The sequence below is a fragment of the Aythya marila genome, assembly GCF_965140915.1.
Source record: "Aythya marila genome assembly, chromosome: 32".
Lineage (NCBI taxonomy): Eukaryota > Metazoa > Chordata > Aves > Anseriformes > Anatidae > Aythya > Aythya marila.
The window spans coordinates 449,837-473,754 of NC_139073.1; the positions used below are offsets into that span (position 1 = coordinate 449,837).

Consider the following 23,918-nt stretch of genomic DNA (forward strand, 5'->3'; position numbering starts at 1 on the left):
ACAATCTCTGCTTCCATTTTCCTACCTGTGTTGTGAGTGAGAGGGATGGTAATGGAGCTGTAGTATCTGTATAAGAAACTAAGGCTCCTGGAGCATTGCTGCTGCTCTGAGGCACCTCACACACCTTAGCCTACAGACAGTACCAACATCAGCTTTGTTGTTTTTTGAGGAATTATTTGACCTTCTCCTCATGACCTGCAAACGGGGAGATGTCCCTGGCCAGCAGACTTCTCAGATCACTCCAGGTTCCCTTCTAAGTGTTGCTGCAGACCAGGGCTGACTGCCGCAGAGCTCACAGCAGAGCACCCTGCTTGTTGTGGCACCCTCAGAGCAACAACCAGACATAAGACAAGGAGCAGCAGAAAGATCCTCCTGAAATGAATGAGGCAGTGTTTTGCTTTGTGGGGTGTTTCTTGAGATATGTAGTGGTCCAAAAGAAGTCCTTAAATTTTGCACTGTCATTTCTTCCTTTTGTCAGGCTCCCTTGCCCAAAGGTAGGAAATGTGTAACAGCAGCTCCATCACTGAGTTCCTCCTGCTGGCATTTGCAGACACACGGGAGCTGCAGCTCTTACAGTTCTGGCTCTTCCTGGGCATCTACCTGGCTGCCCTCCTGGGCAACGGCCTCATCATCACAGCCGTGGCCTGCGACCACCGCCTTCACACCCCCATGTACTTCTTCCTCCTCAACCTTGCCCTCCTCGACCTGGGTGGCATCTCCACCTCTGTTCCCAAAGCCATGGCCAATGCCCTCTGGAACATGAGGACCATTTCCTATGCAGGATGTGTGGCACAGCTCTTTCTGCTACTCTTTTTCCTTCTAGCAGAGTTTTCTCTTCTCGCCATCATGGCCTATGATCGCTACGTTGCCATCTGCCAGCCCCTGCACTACGGGACCCTCCTGGGCAGCAGAGCCTGTGCCACCATGGCAGCAGCTGCCTGGGGCAGTGGCTTTCTCAACGCTGTGCTGCACACTGCCAATACATTTTCAATACCTCTTGACCAAAGCAATGCCCGGGACCTCTTCTGTGAAATCCCCCAGATCCTCAAGCTCTCCTGCTCAGACTCCTACATAAGGGAAGCTGGGATGATTGTGCTTACTGCTTTTCTAATGTTGGGGTGTTTTATTTTCATTGCTCTGTCCTATGTGCAGATCTTCAGAGTTGTGCTGAGGCTCCCCTCACTGCAAGGACGGCACAAAGCCTTTTCCACATGCCTCCCTCACCTGATCATTGTCTCACTGTTTGTCAGCACAGTCATGTTTGCTCACCTGAAGCCCCCCTCCATCTCTTCTCCTTCCCTGGACCTGGCGCTGGCAGTTCTGTACTCGGTGGTGCCTCCAGCAGTGAACCCCCTCATCTACAGCATGAGGAACCAGGACCTCAAGGATGTAATGTGGAAACTGATGACTGGGTGTATTTCATAAGCCATAAGCTTACTGCATTTTTCTGAAAATTGCTCATAATGTTACTCATGATAGGCCAAGCCTGGTTTCTATTCTTGTCTTGCGGTATTTTTTTCCCAGTTTATTAGAATTGTTGTTTACCATTAAACCTCACTATTCATTGTGCCTGTGCATTTAAACCCATTTCACCCAATTATAATGACTCTCACTCACCAAGGTGATTGGCTCCAGGGCAGACACCTTCTGCATAGGAGCAGGGGAACTGCGGTGTGCAGGGGTTTCCCTTCAGTACTGCCCCCCTCTGTAGTTTGAAGACAGCCCTTCAGGAGCCAATTGGGAGACCCTAGGGAGCATGAGCAACCAGAAATGCTGTGCACAGAGCAGGCAAACAAGACATTAGGTACCAGTCAGGGCATGTTGTGGCAGTCTGTGTGGCAGTTCATGCAGGCAGGGTGCTGCAGTGAGTTCCTGTGACAGACCGCTCAGGGCAAACAGCAGAAGGCCACCTCCACACTTTCCAGAAAGGAGATGGGGACCCAAACTGAACTTCCAAAAAAGTACACAGCTGTCCAGGTGTCAGGCTGCAGGGAGTGCCAAAGCTTTACACCACCGTTGGACAGCTGCAGAGACAGCAATTGCGTAAGATATGAGCAGGTGGAAGACCTGCTCTGCATGGTAGCTGAGCTATGAAAAGAGGTTATAAAACTTATGAACATCTAGGATTCAGAGAGGGAGATAGACTGTTGATGCCTAACTCTGGCCTCTGTGGAACAAGAACAGGCACCAGGAATTTCCCAACTCAAAGGGAATGAAGTATCCATCCCTCAGCAGACACAAGGCAGAAGGATATGAATGAAAGGAAACAAGTCCAGGCTCGAGGTGGCTGGTAAAATCCTCCTTCACCCATATCACCCTATCAGGTAGACCTGAACAACAGATATAAGGCCCTGGAGGCTAAAAGGCAATCGATGGATGGAGAAGGCTACAATCCCCCTCCACCAGATATATTGCTAGGGTTGGAAAGGCCAACCCCCTCTATAGTGACCACAGACAGGAGGAAGAAAAGGAGAGTTTTAGTTGTGGGTGATTCAACAATCAACGAAACAGAGGGTCCAATATGTAGAAGGTACCCTCCTCTAAGGGAAGTCTGCTGCCTTCCTGGGGCCCGGGTTAAGGACATCACAAGGAGATGACAAGGAGACATCATTAGGAGATGACAACACCAATGAATTATTCTTTGCAGAACTAAGAGATGCCTCGAGATCAACTCCCCTTGTCCTTATGGGGGACTTCAACTTGCGAGACGTCAACTGGGATCACCACACGGCTGACACGAGTAAGTCCAGGAGGTTCATAAAGCACCTAGATGATAACTTCTTGGTTCAGGTGCTAAGGGAACCAACTAGGAAAGGTGCCCTCCTTGATCTGTTGCTGGAAAACAGAGAGGGTCTTGTGGGAGACGTGGCAATTGGCGGCTGTCTCGGTCATAGTGACCATGAAGTAGTTGAGTTTAGAATTTATGGTGAGAGAAGGGAAACTGCCACCAAAACTTCAGCCCTGGATATGGGGAAAGCAGACTTGAGGCTGCTCAGGGAACTAGTCAGCAAGGTCCCCTGGGAAGGTGCTTTTGAAGGTATAGGTGTCCATCAGTGCTGGTCAGTCTTTAAGCACTGCCTCCTAAAAGCACAAGATCAGGTGATTCCAAAATATCAGAAGGCAGGTAGGCAGGGCAGAAAGCTGGCCTGGCTGACCAGGGATCTTCTACTGGAGCTTAGACAGAAAAAGAAAGTGTACGGCTGCTGGAAGGAGGGTCAGGTGACGAGGAAGGAATACAGGGACACTGTTCGTGTTTGTAGGGAGAAAATTCATGGGGCCAAAGCCCAACTAGAGTTGACGTTGGCCATGTCTGTGAGAGATAAGGGTTTTTTAGATATTTTAATAGAAAAATGAGAACCAAAGAAAACATAGGTCCGCTGCTTGACGGGGAAGGTCTCCTCACAGACAATGACATAGGCAAAGCAGAGACGTTTAATGCCTTCTTCACCTCTGTCTTCAATGCTGATGATGGGCTTCAGGACCCTGGGTGCCCTGAGCAGGTGGACCAAGACGGTGGGAATGACAAACTCCCAACCAACCCTGAAAGTGTGCAGGATTTGTTGCTCCACCTGGATCCATACAAGTCCATGGGTCCAGATGGGATCCATCTCAGGGTGCTTAAAGAGCTGGCTGATGTCATCACGGGACCTCTCTCAATTATTTTTTAATGATCTTGGGAATCTGGAGAGGTCCCAGTAGACTGGAAGCTGGCAAATGTTGTCCCAATTTTCACGAAGGGTAAGAAAGAAGACCGTAGCAATTACAGGCCTGTCAGTCTCATGTCAGTGCCTGGTAAAATTATGGAGAAGAAGTTACATGGTCTAAACTTTTGGGTAGACTTGTGCAGTGCCAGGAGTTGGACTTGATGATCTTTATGGGTCCCTTCCAACTCGGGATATTCTATGATACTATGATTCTATGAGACTTCCCAGCTTGGTTCAACCCTCAGACTATTACAGATTGCTCGTCCTACATCTGGAAGGAGAAGAAATGGCAATGCATAATCTGCGAGCAATCAAAGGGACTTCAAGGGTTTGGGATCAGGAACTCGGGTGTGCAGGTCATCTTATGCTCAACAGTCCCTGATACTTTCTTGCCCTTTTTGTACCAATTTTCAAAAAGGCCAAAAAAAAAAAGACCCTAGCAACTACAGGCCTGTCATTCTCACGTCAGTGCCTGGTAAACTGGTAAACAGCCCAGAGAAAGCAGTCTAGGAGGTTTCTGGAGGGCATGGAAGATAGCTTCCTGACACAGCTGGTTAGTGAGCCTACCAGGGGTGGCACCCCGCTAGACCTTCTCTTCACAAACAGAGAAGGACTGGTGGAGGATGTGATTGTCGGGAGCGGTCTTGGGCAGAGTGACCATGAAATGGTGGAGTTCTCTATTCTTGGCGAGGCCAGGAAGGGGACCAGTAAAACTGCTGTATTGGACTTCCGGAGGGCTGACTTTGTGCTGCTGAGGACACTGGTCGGTAGAGTCCCTTGGGAGGTGGTTCTGAAGGGCAGAGGAGTCCAGGAAGGCTGGGCGCTCTTCAAGAAGGAAATCTTAATGGCACAGGAACGGTCTGTCCCCACGTGCCCAAAGACGAGCTGGCGGGGAAGAAGACCAGCCTGGCTCAACAGAGAATTGTGGCTTGAGCTTAGGAGAAAAAAGAGGGTTTATAATCTTTGGAAAAGTGGGCAGGCCACTAGGGAGGACTATAAGGATATTGAGAGGCTGTGCAGGGACAAAATTAGAAAGGCCAAAGCTCATCTGGAGCTCAATCTGGCTACTGCCGTTAAAGACAACAAAAAATGTTTTTTTAAATACATCAACACAAAAAGGAGGACTAAGGAGAATCTCCATCCTTTCCTGGATGCGAGGGGAAACTTAGTTACAAGAGATGAGGAAAAGGCGGAGGTGCTCAATGCCTTCTTTGCCTCAGTCTTTAGCGGCAATACCGGTTGTTCTCTGGATACTCAGTACCCTGAGCTGGTGGAAGGGGATGGGGAGCAGGATGTGGCCCTCACTATCCACGAAGAACTGGTTAGTGACCTGGTACGGCACTTGGATGTGCACAAGTCAATGTGGCCGGATGGGATCCACCCAAGGGTACTGAGAAAACTGGCAGAGGAGCTGGCCAAGCCACTTACCATTATTTATCAACAGTCCCAGCTATCGGGGGAGGTCCCAGTTGACTGGCAGCTAGCAAATGTGATGCCCATCTACAAGAAGGGCCGGAGGGCAGACCCGGGAAACTACAGGCCTGTCAGTTTGACCTCAGTGCCAGGGAATCTCATGGAGCAGATTCTCTTGAGAGTCATCACGCAGCACTTGCAGGGCAAGCAGGCGATCAGGCCCAGTCAACATGGGTTTATGAAAGGAAAGTCCTGCTTGACAAACCTGATCTCCTTTTATGACAGAGTGACGCGCTGGGTGGATGAGGGAAAGGCTGTGGATGTGGTCTACCTTGACTTCAGCAAGGCTTTTGACACCGTTTCCCACAGCATTCTCCTCAAGAAACTGGCTGCTCTTGGCTTGGACTGGCGTACGCTTCGTTGGGTTAGAAACTGGCTGGATAGCCGAGTCCAAAGAGTCGTGGTGAATGGAGTCAAGTCCAGCTGGAGGCCGGTCACTAGTGGCGTTCCCCAGGGCTTGGTGCTGGGGCCAGTCCTCTTTAATATCTTCATCGATGATCTGGATGAGGGCATTGAGTGCACCCTCAGTAAATTTGCAGATGACAGCAAGCTAGGTGCGTGTGTCGATCTGCTCGAGGGTAGGAAGGCTCTGCAGGAGGATCTGGATAGGCTGCACCGATGGGCTGAGGTCAACTGTATGAAGTTCAACAAGGCCAAGTGCCGGGTCCATCCGGGAATATGGTTTAGTGGGGACTGTTAGTGTTAGGTCAGAGGTTGGACTCGATGATCTTGAGGTCTCTTCCAACCTAGAAATTCTGTGATTCTGTGAAACTTATGGAGATTATCCTTGATGTTATTGAAGTGCACCTGGAGGGCAATGCTGTCATTGGTCCCAGCCAACATGGGTTCACGAGGGGTAGGTCCTGCTTAACAAATTTGATTTCCTTTTATGATAAGATCACCCATCTAGTCGATCAAGGGAAACCAGCTGATGTGATCTTTTTGGACTTCAGCAAGGCTTTTGACATGGTTTCCCATAGGATCCTACTGGACAAAATGTCCAGCATACAACTAAACAAAAACATCATATGATGGGTGAGCAACTGGCTGATGGGCAGGGCTCAAAGAGTTGTGATAAATGGCATTAATGGCAGATGGTCACCAGTGGGGTCCCCCAAGGCTCCGTTTTAGGGCCAGTCCTCTTCAATGTCTTTATCAATGATTTGGATATAGGACTAGAAGGTGTTTTGAGCAAATTTGCTGACGACACCAAACTTGGAGGAGTTGTGGACTCTGTTGAGGGTGGAAAGGCCTTGCAGAGAGATCTGGACAGATTGGAGAGCTGAGCAATCACCAACCACATGAAGTTTAACAAAGGCAAGTGCCAGGTCCTGCACCTGGGGCAGGACAACCCTGGCTATACGTACAGACTGGGTGACGAGATGCTGGAGAGCAGCCCCACAGAGAGGGATCTGGGGGTTGTGGTTGACAGCAAGTTGAATATGAGCCAGCAGTGTGCCCAGGCAGCCAGGAGGGCCAACTGTACCTGGGATGCATCAAGCATGGCATCGCTACTCAGTCGAGGGAAGTGCTTGCCCCACTCTACCCTGCACTGGTGCGGCCTCACCTTTAGTACTGTGTGCAGTTCTGAGCACCACAGTACAAAAAGGATGTAGAACTGTTGGAGAGTGCCCAGAGGAGGGTGACGAAGATGGTTAGAATTAAATTTGGCAAGAGACATCAAGGACAACAAGAAGGGCTTTTTCAAATACATCAGCAGCAATAGGAAGACAGAAAAATGTGGATGTACTGCTGCTAAATGAGGGAGGTGCCTTGGTGGCGGTGGATACAGAGAAGGCGGAATTACTGAATGTCTTCTTTGCCTCAGTCTTCACTGCTAAGGCTAACCCCCATGCACTACCAAGCCTGGAAACAAGAGAGAAAACCTGGAGGGAGGAAGACTTTCAAAGAGTATTGGGTTAGAGGTTATTTAGGCAAGCTAGACACCTATAAATCTATGGGCCCTGATGGGATGCAACTTAGGGTGCTGAAAGAGTTGGCGGATGTGATTGCTGGGTCACTTTCCATCATCTATCAGTGGTCATGGTCATCCAGAGAGATCCTGGATGACTGAAGACTTGCTATTGTGATGCCCATCTATAAGAAGTGTAAGGAGGAACTGTGGAGTTACAGCCTCGGTGCCATTAAAGGTGATGGAACAGGTCATCTTGAATGCAATCATAGCATATGCAGAACAACATGGGAATCAGGCCCAGTCAGCATGGGTTCATGAAAGTCAAGTCCTGCCTGACCAACCTCATCTCCTTCTATGACTGGGTGATCCTCCTGGTGGATGAGGGGATGGCTATTGACTTAGTCTACCTAGACTTCAGCAAGGCCTTTGACATGGTCTCCCACAGGATTCTCCTGGAGAAGCTGGAGGCCCATGGCTTGGACAGGTACACGCTTTTCTGGGTTAAAACCTGGCTGGATGGCCAGGCCCAGAGAGCAGTGGTGAACAGAGTGAAATCCAGCTGGTGACCAGTCACCAGTGGTGTTCCTCAGAGGTTGGTGTTGGGGAGCATCTTCTTTAATATCTTTATTGATGATTTGGACAAGGGAATTGAGTGCACCCTTGGTAAGTTTGCAGATGACACCAAGCCAGGGGACAATGTTGATCCAACAGAGGAAGGTCCTGCAGAACAACCTGGACAGGTCAGATTGATGGGCAGAGGAACAAGGGGTTGAGGTTCAACATGGCTAAGTGCTGGGTCCTGCAATTCGGCTACAACCCCATGCAGCACTACAGTCTGTGCAGAGGGAAGGGATCTAGGAGTGTTGGTCAACAGTTACCTGAACATGAGCCGGCAGTGTGCCCAGGTGGCCAAGAAGGTCAATGGCATTATGGCTATTTTCAGCAGTAGTGTAACCAGAAGGACCAGGTGAAGGATTGTCCCCCTGTACTCTGCTCTGGTGAGGCCACGCCTCAAGTACTGAGTACCTCTTGCTCTGGCCTGGGCAGAGGGGCTGGCCCAGAGGGGCACAGGCGCCCTGTGCTAGGGCTCTGTTGGACCTGGCAGCAGGGATGCCGGCATCTCACAGACCTCCATTTCCTGGTGCCATGGCTGACCCTAGACCTGGGACTGCTAGGGAGGCTGAGTAGCCTTTGTCCCAGCCTTGCAAGGGGCGGCGTAATGGTGGCCATGCCCTGAGCTCTGCAGCAGCCTGTGGCAAGGCAACCATGAGTGTGGCAGCCACAATCCCTGCCTGTCCGCCTCCTGCCACGCTCCGTCTGTCGGCTGCAGCAGAGGGGACTCCCAGCCAGCCCCTGGCTGGGCTCTACCACCTGCCTCTCCAGTGCCATCCCTGCTGCCTTGGGGTGCTCTGTGATGTGCTGGGTGGCCTCACAAGGCCTGCCGGCCAGTACATCTCCTGCAGGGCAACCAGGCTGCACAGAGGCAGGGACTTCACCACCACCCTTCCAGCCCCCTCCCCTCCCCTCGGCCGCGGCCTTGTCTCTGTTGGCAGGAGCAGCCTGGGGAGGTGCTTCCTGGCCTCCCCTTGCCTCCTGCCAGCTGCTGCTCACTCAGGCTCCTGGCACAAACATGGCCGTGCACCAAAACCACCGCTCGTGCTGTCTTTGCTGCCTTGCTCTGCCCTCTTCCTCAAGTCCTCGTCTCTGCCGGGCCCCATGTTCCACAGCCAAAGGCATCCCTTTGGTGTCACCACCCTGGCCCCTGCCCTGCAGGACAGCAGAGACAGGGCAGGACAGGGTACACAGGGGCCTCAGAGATTCAATGAAGCAAACCCCAGAGCTGCATTCAGCTCTTGCACTTTGAACTAGACAGTGTCTGAAGGTGCCTATTCTGTGCTATTCAGGCAGATGCCCCGTGGCTGTTTCTCTCAGAATGAAGGGACCTCGGGACACTCTTTGCGCCACTGGCTTTCATGGCACCCCTAGGGATAGCTGATGGCTTTTGTGCTCACTCGTGTTCCTGTGCATACCATGTGCCTCCAGGTAGCAGCAGCAGCAAGGGATTTCAGGTCCCGTGTCTCCCCTGTACATGGACAGGCCCTGCTCTTCTCCTAAGCCACCCCATCTCCCAGGGAGCCTCTCCCAGGTGAGACCGTCTGTGCTGGCCTCGCCGGCCACTGCTGCAGCCCCTGGCCATGCTCCCCAAAGCCCCAGCTGGTGGTGCCTGCTCTGCAGAGCCAGGGGGCTGTGGTGCCCGGGGCACTTTGCAGGGCCGTGCTGGTCAGGCTGGGTGTCAGAGCCAGCTAGTGGGGGCCCTGCCACTGACCACATCCCCCAACTGTGGCCATGGGGTGCTCAGAGGTGCCCAGCCTGGCAGAGTGAGGAGCCTCTTTGGACTCTACATACAGGCACTGCCCTGCAGACACACAAATGGTCTCATAAAAAGGATGTCAGACAAGCAAGTCTATATAAGGTTCTTTATTTTGTTTATATTCACAAAGATTCCTCCTGCAGTGTAACCTCTGGGCTACTCTAGAAAGGTACGTACTGAAATGGGAGTGGGATGGTAATGACATTTTTTTGGGAAACATTAGCAGCACTGAAAGAACATTTAAATTCAAACAAACACACAAACAATCCTAACCTAAGCAAAATGAAACAGAGGGAATACAACAACAAAAGAACCACAAAAGCAACAGAAGACTGGTAGTCCTGTAATAAACCAGGTTACAAGTCATATGCAGAAGAGGTTGAGCAGATTGTCGTTTTTGAAACACGTCATCATCAATTTCCTGAGAGCCTCTTTAAGCTCCTGGTTCCTCATGCTGTAGATGAGGGGGTTCAATGCTGGAGGCACCACCGCGTATAGAACTGCCACCACCAGGTCCAGGAATGGGGAGGAGATGGAGGGGGGCTTCAGGTGGGCAAACATGATTGTGCAGAGAAACAGGGAGATAACAGTCAAGTGAGGGAGGCACGTGGAAGAGGCTTTGTGCCGTCCCTGCAGCAAGGGGATCTTCAGCACGACCCTGAAGATCTGCACATAGGACAGAGCAATGAAAACAAAACATCCAGAAGATAAACAGCCAGTGAGAACAAGAAGACCTACTTCCCTTAGGTAGGCATATGAGCAGGGGAGCTTGAGGATCTGAGCAAGTTCACAGAAGAACTGGTCCAGGGCATTGCCCTGGCAGAGAGGCAGTGAAAATGTATTGGCAGTGTGCAGTACAGCGTTGAGAAAGCCACTGCCCCAGGCAGCTGCTGCCATGGTGGCACAAGCTCTGCTGCCTAGGAGGGTCCCGTAGCGCAGGGGCTGGCAGATGGCAACATAGCGGTCATAGGACATGACGGTGAAGAGATAAAACTCAGCTCCAATGAAGAAGAAAAAGAGAAAGACCTGAGCAGCACATCCTGCATAGGAAATGGCCCTGGTGTCCCAGAGGAAATTGGCCATAGCTTTGGGGAGGGTAGCGGAGATGTCACCCAGGTCGAGGAGGGCGAGGTTGAGGAGGAAGAAGTACATGGGGGTGTGGAGGCGGTGGTCGCAGGCCACGGCTGTGATGATGAGGCCGTTGCCCAGGAGGGCAGCCAGGTAGATACCCAGAAAGAGCCCGAAAGTCAGGAGCTGCAGCTCCCGTGTGTCTGTGAATGCCAGCAGCAGGAACTCGGTGATGGAGCTGCTGTCATTGGACATTTGGTGCCATTGGGCACAGGGACCTGTTCAAGGACAAAAAGGCAATGAGTACTTCCAATAGATTTCTCTGGGAAAAAAAGAAACCTACTCCATCTTGTATCTAGCCCCCCAAAATCCTTGCCCTCTTTATGGAAGGGTTTTGGCAGATCCCTTTTGTAAGCTTTGGTCAATGCTGGCTGAAGGGGACACTGGGAATATGGGACTGCTGTGGGAATGGAAGGAGTCCGTCCTGCCCTACATCAACAAGCAAATATGAACGTGGGGTGATCCCAGACAAAATCCACTCATGATACCGACAAGCTCTTTAGCATTGTCCATCCCAATTCACCCAATTACAGAGCAGGGCTATAGGAATTTTATATATTTTCTTTCGTGCTCTTTGCCCCACCACAACAGAGGAGTTTTTAAATGGCAGAAATCCTTGGTAGTTCTGCTAAACTCCAAAAGAAAGGTGCTGAGAGGCCAAGGGACTGTCCCTCAGAGCAGAGAGAGGACAGCCACATTGTCCATCACTCCTGGTCGTAGCTGCCCTGTGCTGGCACTACTTTGAGCAGGAGGACGATTGCTCTCAGGTGTTCCCCTGAGGTGAACCTGCACTACTGAGAGCAGAGGAATCCAGTTTCAAAATGCAAATCGACAAACTCCTCACCCTGTCTCGTTTGACCTGAGGACAAACTCAGCTCTGCTTTCCTAGGCAAGGACACAGAGGGCTCACAGAAAATGCCCACATAGAGCCATATACATCTTTAGCACCAAGGTGTCTTCTCCACGGAACTTTAGATGGCATAGAGATACTATGGGAGAGCTCTGTCCTCCTGGAGGGAAGGCTGCAAGCCAGCAGGAACCCCAGGAAGCAGCTCAAATGCCCTAGACAATGGGTACTGTGAGGGAAGGGTCATCTCCCTGTCAGCCCCACACACTGCAGTGCCCAGAGCCCCAAAGTTTAGGAGGGGACATGGATGTTGTTCCTCCAGGGCATATCTGCATGACAGGACCTGGAGCACTGGCTGTTGAGCCGCAGGTGAATCCTCACCCGACCCCTCCACAGGGAGACCAGTGGCAAGGACAGGAAAAACAAGAACCAGAGGGGACATTGGCCAGGTAACGGGCAGGACAGGCAGACACAGCTGGGCACTCAAAGGTTTCTCCTGCTGGAGGGGATTTGGGGTGGAGGGCTCTGCTGTGAGGGAGGGGAGACTGAGGGATGTTCCAGGGAAGGCGCCCGCACTGCAGGGGCTGGCAGGGAGGTGCCAATTTCCCCCTCCCAGCCTTCGCTCTCAGCACTTTCCTCTCATCCCCTTCTCCTGTCTCTGCTGCCTGCAGCTGCCCCTGCTGGGAGCTGTTTCTCTGCCCCGACCTCTTCTCCCTGTCCATGCTCACACAGCCCATCCCACACGCCGCCGTGTGCTCAGCTGTGCCCTGAAGACACCTCCTAGGATAGGGAAAGGTCTGGGGACATTGTTCTGTTTGTAGGTCCTAATGAGCAGCTTTGAAATGCCCTGAGGACAGCACAAAGCTGATGTTGGTGCCATTCTTAAGCAGAGATGAGTGAAGGGATTTTCAGAGGCTCCTCAACAACCTCTGTGTCAGTTTAATGCTCTATGAGCCTCAGTCTCCTAGACATGTCTCCCCACGCCATTACCACACAAAACTCTTCATCGCAGCTGGAAAATGAAGGCAGAGACTCCTCAAGGGCCTTCCCTTCAAGGCAGCCTGTGCCTTGACCTTCCTATAGAAAAGTCCCCTGTGCAGTGCCCTGGGAGGTGTGGGGCTGTGAGCAGCCTTCCCCAGGCTGCAGACTCTAGGCAGCAGCAGGACCCTGCCCTGCCATGCCGGGGGAGCTCCTTCCACCCGCAGCTTCTCCCTGCAGCCCCTGGGCAGCTCCCTGGCCAGGCTAAGTGCTGAGCCTGGCAGGCAGCAGAGGCCCTGCCCTGGCACACAGCCCCTGGGGCACAGCAGGGACCCTGCTCTGCACCACAGCCCTGGGCACCCCTGCCTGCACCCCTGGCTGCACAGCCTGCAGCCAGCCCCAAGAGAAGGGAGCCCTCGGGCCCTGCACGCTGACCCTGTGTAGTGGGCTTACGTGGCAAGGTTTTGGTAGCAGGGGGCCATAGGGGTGGTTTCTGTGAGAAAGATCTAGAAGCTGCCCCATGTTTGGGAACGGCCCCATTGTTTTCCAGAGCTGAGCCAATAAGCGATGTTGTTTTGCACCCCTGTTGAGAGCATATTTAAGACAGGGAAAAAAACACTGCGCCACACAGCAGCTGGGAGAGTGACGGGAGTGAGGAATGGCACCAAGGTCAGTGTAGAAGGAGGGGGAGAGGTGCTCCAGGCACCGGAGCAGAAGTCCCCTGCAGCCTGTGGTGAGGACCATGGTGAAGCAGGATGTCCCCCTGCAGCCCATGGAGTACCACGGTGGAGCAGGGTTCCTCGCTGCAGCCCGTGGAGGAGACCACGGTGGAGCAGGTGGACCTGCACTGACAGAGGCTGCCGCCTGTGGAAGACCCCTGCCGGAGCAGATTCCAGGCCGGACCTGTAGCTCGTGGAGAGGAGACCACGCAGGAGCTGCTGCCCATACGGGAGCCAGGTTGGAGCAATTTTCTCCTGAGGGATGGACCCCGTGGTACGGACCCATATCTGGAGCAGTTCTGGAAGAGCTGCTGCCTGTGGGAAGCCCACGCCGGATCAGTTCATCAAGGACTGTATCCCGTGGGTGGGACCCCACAGCACAGGGGACGAGAGTGACCGAGAAGGAGCAGTAGAGAAGAAGTGCTGTAGATTGACCATAACCCCCATTCCCCCGTTCCCCTGCGCCGCTCGGGGGGAGGAGGTGGACGGGGGGGGAAAGTGCTTTTGGTTTCTTTCCTTTGTTTCTCACTTCTCTAGCTTGTTAGTAATGAGCAATAAATCTTATTATCTTCTTATGCTGAGTCTGTTTTGCCCGTTACAATAATTATTGCGTGATTTTCTTGTCCTTATCTCAATCCTTGAGCCCTTTTCACATATTTTCTCCCCCTTCCTCTTTGAGGAGGGGGAGTGAGAGAGCGGCTGTGGTGGAGCTCGGCTGCCCACTCGAGCAGAACCACGACACCCTGAAGCACACAAGCCCTGTCCTGGAGCACATCCTCCTCCTCTGCACCAACGAAGCTGTGACAGTCCTTCCTGCAGGTTCCACACACTGTGGCATGTGCTCCATTGAGGAGATCCCTCCAGGAAACACAGCTCTATTGCCCTACACACAGAGACTTACTTTGTCATGGTCTCTGAAGGTTTCTGCCTCTCTCTGATCTCCTTTGTGCACCTACTCCAGACTGCCTTCTACTTCCCTCTGTTTCTCTCCCTCTGCAGTGCTGCCGGCTTGCTCCCTCCCTCCCAGGAGCCTGGCCCCACTCAGCACAATTCCAGCGCAAGGCATCACTTTCACCACCCTCCCCTCTCTACCCTGAATTCCCTTCAGACATTCCTGCAGCTTCCCAGAAACCGCCTGGGAAAGAGACAGAAGTCATCACTGACATTGTCTCTGCCCATTCAGCAGGGACATTTCTGTCCAGCACTGACATTTCTTCTCTCAGAAGCTGACCTAGGCATGGGAACCACCATTGTTTGTCCCATCATTAGGCAGGAGACCCAGACAGGGCCTAGGAGGGATCTCCTTTACCACTACGTAGGGAAAGGGTAAATCTGAGTCAATTGAGGCAATTCACCATCAAGGGTAGATTAACATACATCATCTATCTGGACTTCCGTAAGGTCTTTGACATGGTTCCACATAACATCCTGCTCTGTAAAGTAGCTGCATGGCCTCAGCCTGAGAGTTGCTGTCACTGGCTGTATGACCAGGGTGGAGGCCTAGTGGCATCCCTCAGGAGTCCATTTTGGACCAAACCTTTGGACCAACCCTTAATATCCTTATAAATGAAAGACTCCGGGATCAAGTGCACCCTCAGCAGGTCTGCAGGTGACACTAAGCTGAGCGGTGCAGTTGATATGACAGAAGAAAGGGACCTGAACAAGCTTGTAAAGTGTCCCCGCAAGAACCTAATGATTTTTCAAGAAGTCCAAGTGCAAGTTGCTGCACCTAGGTCACGGCAACCCCTCTTGAGGACAGACTGAGTGAAGAACTCACTGAGAGCAGCCGTTTGGAGAAGAACCTGGAGGTTCTGGTGGACGTAACGCTCAATACGAGCCAGCAGTGTGCACCTGCAGCCCGGAAGGCCAAGTATGTCCTACAATGCATCAGCAGAGGAATGGCCTCTGGGTCGAGGGAGGTGATTAGGCATTGGGTTGTTAGGCATTGGAATGGACTGCCCAGGGAAGTGGTGGAGTCACCATCCCTGGAGGTCTTTAAAAGACGTTTAGATGTAGAGCTTAGTGATATGGTTTAGTGGAGGACTAGTTAGTGTTAGGTCAGAGGTTAGACTCAATGATCTAGAAGTCTCTTCCAACCTAGAAATTCTGTGATTCTGTGATTCTGTGATTGTCCCCTATATGCTGCCCTTATGAGGCCCCACATGGAGTGCTGCATCCGGGTGTGGGGCCCCTATCACAAGAAGGATGTGGACCTGTTAGAGAGGGTCCAGGGGTGTGCCACGAGGATGTTGAGAGGGCTGGAGCACCTCTCTTACGAAGAAAGGATGAGAGAGCTGGGGATGTTCAGCCAGATGAGGAGAAGGCTTGAGGAAGACCTAATTACAGCTTTTCAGTACGTATAAAGAGTTCATATGAAAGATGGCAAGAGACTAATAGCATGGACAGATAGTGATAGGATAAGGGGGAATGACCTTAAGCTAGTGGAATGGAGATTTAGGTTAGATGTTCGGAGGAGATTCTTCATTCAGAGGGTGGTGAGGCTCTGGAACAGGTTGCCCAGAGAGGCTGTGGATGCCCCATCCCTGGAGGTGTTCAACACCAGGCTAGATGAGGCCCTGAGCAACCTGTTACAGTGGGTGGCATCCCTGCCTGTGGCGACTAAATGCATGGACTCTTGTTGGGATCAAGTAAGAGTCGTCATTGCAGTTTGGCTATGCTCCTTTTATACACTTTCCTTCCAGAGGTTTTCCTTCCAAAAAGCCCTCTGGTCCCCCTTTACAGTCCTTTGATCCTTGTATTTCTCAGGCTACTAGGCACCTTATCGCAAACTCCTTTCCCGTGCAAGGTTTTGGTCAACGCTTTGTTACTTTCCTCTTTCCTGGGATTTGTAACAGTCTTTGCACTTATCTTCTCTTGTTATTTATGTATGCCTTAGGTTCCATGGTGACTCTCATCCTCCACATTTCTCTTGTCTTCCAGAACTCCCTTCCTGGATACTCAAGAGTCATCCACATTTCTAATTAAACCTACTTTTTCTACATTTCCCACAATTTATCCTTGCTAATTAAGTCTATTAGCAATTATCATTTCTAATTAAGTCTACGTTTTCTATAAGATTACACATCCCACACCTGCATATGGCAGGGGCAATGGAACGACATAATCTTGAAGGACTCTTCCAACCCAGTCAATTCTATGATTCTGTGATTTCTTTTTGCAGGACTCCTGAAATGACTCCCAGTTTTCCCATGAGATTTCTGTCACCACCCTTGTACAGGTTCACTGCTATGTGTTGCAACCCTGCCTTTCTGGATCGCTGGTGACAGCCAGCTGGTGGCTGTTGGTGATAGATTCACTTAGGGCAGATTTTGCCTGACAAATCTGGTGGCCTTCTATGATGGTGTTACTGCTGGACAGTGGAAGAGCAACTCACCTCATATACCTTGTCTTGTGCAAAGCATTTGACAGTGTCCCACATCACATCCTTATCTCTCACTTGGAGAGACATGGATGTGATGGATGGACCACTTGGCTAGTAAAGATTTGGTTCAATGGTCACACTCGGAGAGCTGCGATCAGCAGCTCAGTGTCTCAGTGGAGATCATTAATGAGTAGTTAATTAATGGAGAAGGACCCAGGGTGTTGGTGGATGAGAAACTCAACCTGTGCTGGCAATTTGAGTTTGCAGCCCAGAAAGCCAGTATTCTGCATTGAAGGAAGTTTGTCTAGCAGGTTGAGGGAGGTGATTCTCCCCCCGAACTCTGCTCTTATGAGACCCCACCTGGAGTTCTGCATTCAGCTCTGGGGCCCCAAGCTCAAAAAGGACATAGAAGTATTAGAACAATTCTAGAAGACGCCAAAAGGATGATAGAAAGGCCATGGCACCTTTTCAATGAACACAGGCTGAGAAAGCTGGATCTTTTTTGGGTGGATGAGGGAAAGGCTGTGGATGGAAGGCTGGATCTTTTTTGGGTGGATGAGGGAAAGGCTGTGGATGTGGTCTACCTTGACTTCAGCAAGGCTTTTGACACCGTCTCCCACAGCATTCTCCTCAAGAAACTGGCTGCTCTTGGCTTGGACTGGCGCACGCTTCGTTGGGTTAGAAACTGGCTGGATAGCCGAGCCCAAAGAGTCGTGGTAAATGGAGTCAAGTCCAGTTGGAGGCCGGTCACTAGTGGTGTTCCCCATGGCTCGGTGCTGGGGCCGGTCCTCTTTAATATCTTCATCGATGATCTGGATGAGGGCATTGAGTGCACCCTCAGTAAGTTTGCAGATGACACCAAGTTAGGTGCGTGTGTCAATCTGCTCAAGGGTAGGAAAGCTCTGCAGGAGGATCTGGATAGGCTGCACCGATGGGCTGAGGTCAACTGTATGAAGTTTAACAAGGCCAAGTGCCGGGTCCTGCACCTGGGGCACAATAACCCCAAGCAGAGCTACAGGCTGGGAGATGAGTGGTTGGAGAGCTGCCTGGCAGAGAAGGACCTGGGAGTGATGGTGGATAGTCGGCTGAATATGAGCCAGCGGTGTGCTCAGGTGGCCAAAAAAGGCCAACAGCATCCTGGCTTGCATAAGAAACAGTGTGGCCAGCAGGGCTAAGGAGGTGATCGTCCCCCTGGACTCGGCTCTGGTGACGTTGCACCTCGAGTACTGTGTTCAGTTTTGGGCCCCTCGCTACAAGAAGGACATCGAGGTGCTTGAGCGGGTGCAGAGAAGGGCGACGAAGCTGGTGAGGGGCCTGGAGAACAAGTCCTACAAGGAGCGGCTGAGGGAGCTGGGCTTGTTCAGCCTGGAGAAAAGGAGGCTCAGGGGTGACCTTATTGCTCTCTACAGGTACCTTAAAGGAGGCTGTAGCGAGGTGGGGGTTGGCCTGTTCTCCCACGTGCCTGGTGACAGGACAAGGGGGAATGGGCTTAAGTTGTGCCAGGGAGTTTTAGGCTGGATCTTAGGAAGAACTTCTTTACCGAAAGGGTTGTTAGACACTGGAACAGGCTGCCCAGGGAGGTGGTGGAGTCACCATCCCTGGAAGTCTTTAAAAGACGTTTAGATGTAGAGCTTAGGGATATGGTTTAGTGGGGACTGTTAGCGTTAGGTCAGAGGTTGGACTCGATGATCTTGAGGTCTCTTCCAACCTAGAAATTCTGTGATTCTGTGATTCTGTGATTTTCAGCCTGGAGAGACCCTATAGCAGACTTCCAGTACCCAAAGGGGACCTAAAGGTACTTCCAGTACCTCAAGGGGGTAATGTTTTAAAACTAAAGGAGGGTACTTTTAAATTAGTTATAAGGAAGAAATTCTTTCCTTTGAGGGTGGTGGTCACTAGAACAGTGTGCCCAGAGAAGTTGTGGCTGACCCATCCCTTGCCGCTTCGTGGCCAGAAACCTTCCGTGACAAACCATGATGGAGACCCCGGCTGCAAAGTTGCTGTTTAACCTCATCTTTTCTGCATGGGGCCTCCTCCATAGCACAGAGCCCAGTCTCAGCTCCCACTTTGCCACAAGCGTTCTGAATGGGCGCTACAGGGCCTAACTCTACCATGTCCTGCCCTGGCTCTGCCATCCCACTGGGCAGAGGAGAGGGTGGTGACACCAAAGGGATGCATTTGGGTGTGGAACGTGGGGCCCAGCAGAGACGAGGAGTTGAGGGAGAGGTCAGGGGCAAGGCAGCAAAGGTGGCACGAGTGGTGGTGTTGATGCAGGGGCCATGTTTGTGCCAGGAGCCTAAGTGGGCAGCAGCTGGCAGCAGGCGAGGGTGATACTGAAAAAGCCAGTCAAAGTAACTCTCCAAGACCCAATCTGGAGTTTTAGAAAGCATTCATTCTTTTACTGCTGTGCTGGACACACACTGAGGATCACCCTGCCTAGTGTGCATACAGAACTGTTCAAGTTATAGGGGTTATACACAATCAAAACATTGGTGTGGCCCTAACTGGAAGAGGGATTCTCAGTGTGGGACTGCTTTTCTGAAGAAACAAGGAGGAATGGAGAGGGTTCAGAGCAGGTGTGCCAAGACAGGGCTAGGGGTCATGTGTCTGGAGGCTAAGAGACCTGTGCTTCCTAGGCCTGGTGAAGCGCAGGCTCAGGGCACTCTTGTAGGAGCTCCTGAGAGCTGGAAATCTGCTTTCAGAGATGATGGCCCATTTTGGGTAGGGGGAAAGAACATGAGAAAGGAAAACCGCCACAGTCTTCTGTTTTGGAGGTCCAGCATGGTGATGAAGAGAAAGAAATGCCACTCCAAGGGCAGTGCTGTGGTGACTCAGAGGGAGTCTGGATCAGCCCATGGCTTGTGTTTCAAGTGAGAGGCAGTGAGCACAAGTATAGGTAGGGAGATGCTATGGTGGGGAAGCAGGTTGAAAGTCTCCAGGCTTCAGGGAAAATGGTTCTGGCATAGAACAACCTGTGGGGAGATGTCCAAGGGCACTGACAGGGCTGGAAGGCCCTGACAGAGCAGAGGTCTTTGTCTCCTTATCTATGGCTGTTGTCTCTGCCGCTGGGGCCTATGAGACGACACATTGTGCTCCTGGCACTGGAACCATGTGGCCTCCTTGCAGCCCTGTCCAGTGGTGTTGTACTGTTGTCCTTTAGTTGCCATCACGCACCCCATATCCCACTACCCTTTAAAGAGCAGTGTGAGGGACAGAAGCTCTCTTAGCAGAGGCTGGGTGTCAGGCCTTTGTGTTTTCTTTAATAAAACACATCAAGATTTCCTCAGCATCAGGGCCACCTTTACTCTGCCTTTGCCTGCCTTTTATCACTGCCTCCCATCTTCTTCACTAACAAGTCCATGGGGAAGTAGTGGTGGTAATGTCCCCCAGTGGGACAAATTAACACTCCCAGAAACTTCAGCGTTTCTTCTGGCCTTCCCTTCTTGAGCAGCTTGTGTAATCTCAGCATCAGAGGTCCATGGACTCAGCACCAAATACACCCTGGGGCTCAGTACAATGCAGAGAGCCCTCCTGTGCCCTCTTGCTGCCCAGCACTTCCCTTCAGGCTTCCCTTCAGGGCTTCAGGGCTTGTACATCTAATTGGGGAGATTTCCAGGGGGTAGTGAATGAGGCAGATTTTAATGAGCAGTTGATAATAAGTGAGTTTTCCCTTCAAGTTGCATTCTTTATTGATTTATTTCAATTCCCTGACCTCTCCCATTGCTATTGATCCAGAGGGTCTCCTAAGGAGGCCTGGTCAGCTTGGAAAAGCAGTCCCTTGAGGCCAGGCACTCTGTGGGCAACCTTGCTCCTCACCTCCCCAGCCCCACCATTTCTCTCAGGAGCCACCTGGAACTTGCAGCACTTCTCCTCCCATCAGACTTCTCCCATCAGGGCTGCAGCTGCATGTTACAGCTCCTTTGCACCAGCTCCCAGCCCTTTTCCCCACAGAACTGCCTGCACACAGGCACTGAGAGTAATGGAGAGGGACAGGCTTCCCATGGAAAGCAATGGGGAGGGAGTCTTCAAAAAAGTACAAATAATAATAAAAAATTAAACATGGTCATTTAATCAGGAGAGATGGGAACACATGCAAGGCGGGGGTGACAGGACTCACATCAGAACAGACACAGGAGACAGTAGTGGTAGTGCAAGGAGAGGGGAAGATTGATATTTCTCATATGATTCATGAACTTCTGTGTAATTTCCCATCTGGCGTAGTGAGAAAATACTGCCTTTTCTTAAACAGAGCTCAAGTGTTTCAAGTGATGAACATGTGATTTTTTTTTATTTATTTTTATTTTTATTTATTTTCCTATGTTGGACAAATTTGTTTGCCTTTCCAGGCAGAACTTGGTCTGTCTGCAAACATCCAGTGCCACGTTCAGAGGCCTCAGTGTACTGCAGGTGTTTGCCTGGGGCTGAGAGCTGTCAAAAGCACCTGTGGGAGACTGGAGGCCCTCAGGAGCTGCAGGTAGAGGCTGGGCAGTGTCTCAAAGCATCAACACTGCTCATTATTAAGTATTAGAGTGAAAGAAAACAAAATCAGCAAAAATTGTAAAAGCTGAAATACGCAAGTACCAATGCTTTAGAACTTTGCCTTTCTTTCTTTTTTGTTTTGTTTTAATTTTTATTGACATTTTCTAAACATTTATAGTATTGTTAGGCCAACACTCTTAAATAAGATTATTTTGTGTCCTGTACAAAGCTATGTGGCCCCCCAAAACCCTATCTGCCCAGCAAGGTCCATGACAATTCACAGTGTTTGCAAAAAAGTAGATCACACTAAGATGTTGACCTCTCTGCACAGATGGAGGGAAGTATGGCTATGAACATCCATGCAATGTTCAGCTTTCCTGGCAAAGAGTGCAGGAGATTTGGACATGTGAGGGAAGTAGAAAAGGTGCTCAGCTGTCCTTTATGGCCAGGACAGAGTATGCATTTCCCTTCAGGTAGGAAAGAAGGTGAGAAATGACACCGTCTTGGAGAGGAGCAGAATGCAGAGGGAGAGAATTAACACCCCAGAAAAGCCCAGATCTCTTCTCACACCTCAGAGTACATCCAGGAGAAGACAAGACCTTGAGGTGTCATACAGAGATGGTTGAGGCAGTGCTTGCCAGGCTTCACTTAAAGCCAAGGGAGAAGAGAAGGAGTTCACCTGCCTGGCTTTAGATGGTCCCCTACAGCACAGGAGGATTCAGGCCCCACAGCATCTCCTCTGTCGCCACCAGAAATTGGGCCTGAGGTCAAAGGAGCATAAGACATGTTGGCAGGGAGCTCAGGAGGCCTCCAGCCCAAGTTGTCACAAGCACAGGATCAGAACAGGCTGTTCAAGGCCTGATTCTGTTGCATTTTGCAAAACCAGCAAAAACGGGGACCACACAGCCTCTGGGTGATACCCAGCTGAGCTCATGGTGAAAAGGCCTTTTGCCTTCTCTCCAGCCTGAAGCTCTCCTCTTTCACTTTAACAGCTGTTGTCTTTTGTCCTCCCACCATGAACCCAGCTGAAGATCCTGGCTCTGCACCCTCCACAACCCCCTCAGAGATACAGCCTGGGGAGGTCCCCCTCATCCTGCCCTTCTCCAGGCTGGACAAGCCCAGCACCCTCAGCCTCTCCTCACAGGCAGAGTGCTGCAGAGCATCCTGGGGCCCAGTGCTAACCCCGCTGCAGCTTGCTGACATCCCTCCTGTCCTGGGGACCTGAAATCTCGATGCCGTCTTCTGGATCATCCCTTCCCTGCATTCCATGGCCATTCCTGGCTCACACAGCCCAGGACGCTGCTGGCTGTCCTTGCTGCCAGGGCACTTGGCTGCCTCCTGCCCAACTCCCTGCCCACCAAGACCTTTCCCATGGGGCTGCTTCCAACCAGAAATCCCCCAGCCTGTGCCATAGCTAGGGGTGGTCCCCTCAGGGCCACAAACTGGCACCTGCCCTCGTGGGATGTCCAGGTTTGGGCTGGGATAATTTTCTTTCTGGTGACTGGTATTGTGCTCTTTTTTGCACTGAAGAATTTCCAGTGTGAACCCATCACCTGCTGATGAGCTAAGACATTGCACAAAGGCATAGGAGCATTACTTTGAAGAACCCAGGCACCTGTACACAGAACCCAAGCACCATCTCGGAAGAACGAAACACCTACCTGGGGAGTAGTAGAATAAACTTACGGGTGCCCAATCATCTGCATAGGTCACCCAAGAATATCTATCAAGCAGCCAGGAATGTCCCTCTAGCAATGAGGCACCTCTCTGGAGAAAGCATACATCACCCTGGGTCAAACAATCATCTCCCTGGGTACACAAGCATCTCCCTGGATAATGAAAGCACCTTCCTGGAAGACCCAAGGAGTTTCTCAGGGTATGTAAGCATTTTCCCATAGCACACAAGCACCTCCCGGGGCACACAAGCACCTCTCTGGGGACAACCAGAACCTTCCTGTGGTTCACAAGCACCTCTCTGGAGCACCCAAGCATCTCACAGGGACAGACAAGCACCTCCCTAAGGCATTAAACACAATTCAAAACTTGGTGCACTCCAGCACGTCCCCGGAGGTGCACAAACCACCCTCTGCAGTACTCAGGCATCTCCTGGGCAATCCAAGTGACCAAGTGGAATTGAGCATCTTCCAAGAAACCCTAGATACTCCCAGGGAACACAAGCTTCTTCTTCTCAGGGCATACAAGTATATTCCTGGGGCACAAGCAAAAGCCTCCCTGGAGCACACAGATAATAAGAATAAGAAAATTTTCTGCCCCTGTCACCCAAGCATTTCCCTGCAGCACAGAAGCACCTCCCTGGAACATTCAAGCACCTCACTGGAGCACCAAAGAATCTCCCCGCCGCACTCCTACATCTAAGTGGAGAACCCAAGCATCTCCCAGGCCTCCAGAACACCACCTGGGGCACACAACCATCTCACTGGAGATGGGAAGCACCTCGCTTGGCACCCAAGAGCTTCCATGGGGTGCACAAGCACCTGCCATGGTCATTCAAGTATGTCCCTGTGGGCACGCAGGCATCTCCCCAGGGGACACAAACACCAACTTGGAGGAACCAAGCATCTCCTCACAGCACTCCAGCATCTCCATGAAGCCAAGCATCACACAGAAAGCACCCAACCATTTCCCTGGACTACCCAAAATCCAAAAGCTTTACCCTGGATCAAACAAGTGTCCTCCTTGGGTACACAAGCACATCTCCTGGGTACCCAGGTGTCTCCAAATAGTACTCAAGCATTTCTCTGCAGCCACCAAGGAACTTTCAGGATCACCAATCCACCTTCCTGGGACATCCAATAAACTTCCTGCATCACCCAGGTGTCTTCTTGGAGAAACCAAGCATCTCCCTGTGCACCAAGGGAGCATCCGTACAGAGCAGCCAAGAAGCTTGGGGAGCACCCAGAT

At 51.5% G+C, this 23,918-nt stretch overlaps 1 protein-coding gene across 1 annotated transcript; it reads left to right on the plus strand.

Moving 5' to 3' along the window:
- Positions 1-501: 501 nt before the first annotated feature.
- Positions 502-1,425, plus strand: LOC309889033 (olfactory receptor 14C36-like; the record flags this gene model as incomplete). Its single annotated transcript, XM_082781707.1, has 1 exon — positions 502-1,425. One exon carries the CDS (start codon positions 502-504, stop codon positions 1,423-1,425), a length of 924 nt encoding a protein of 307 aa, XP_082637833.1.
- Between the last annotated feature and the right edge of the window lie 22,493 nt (positions 1,426-23,918).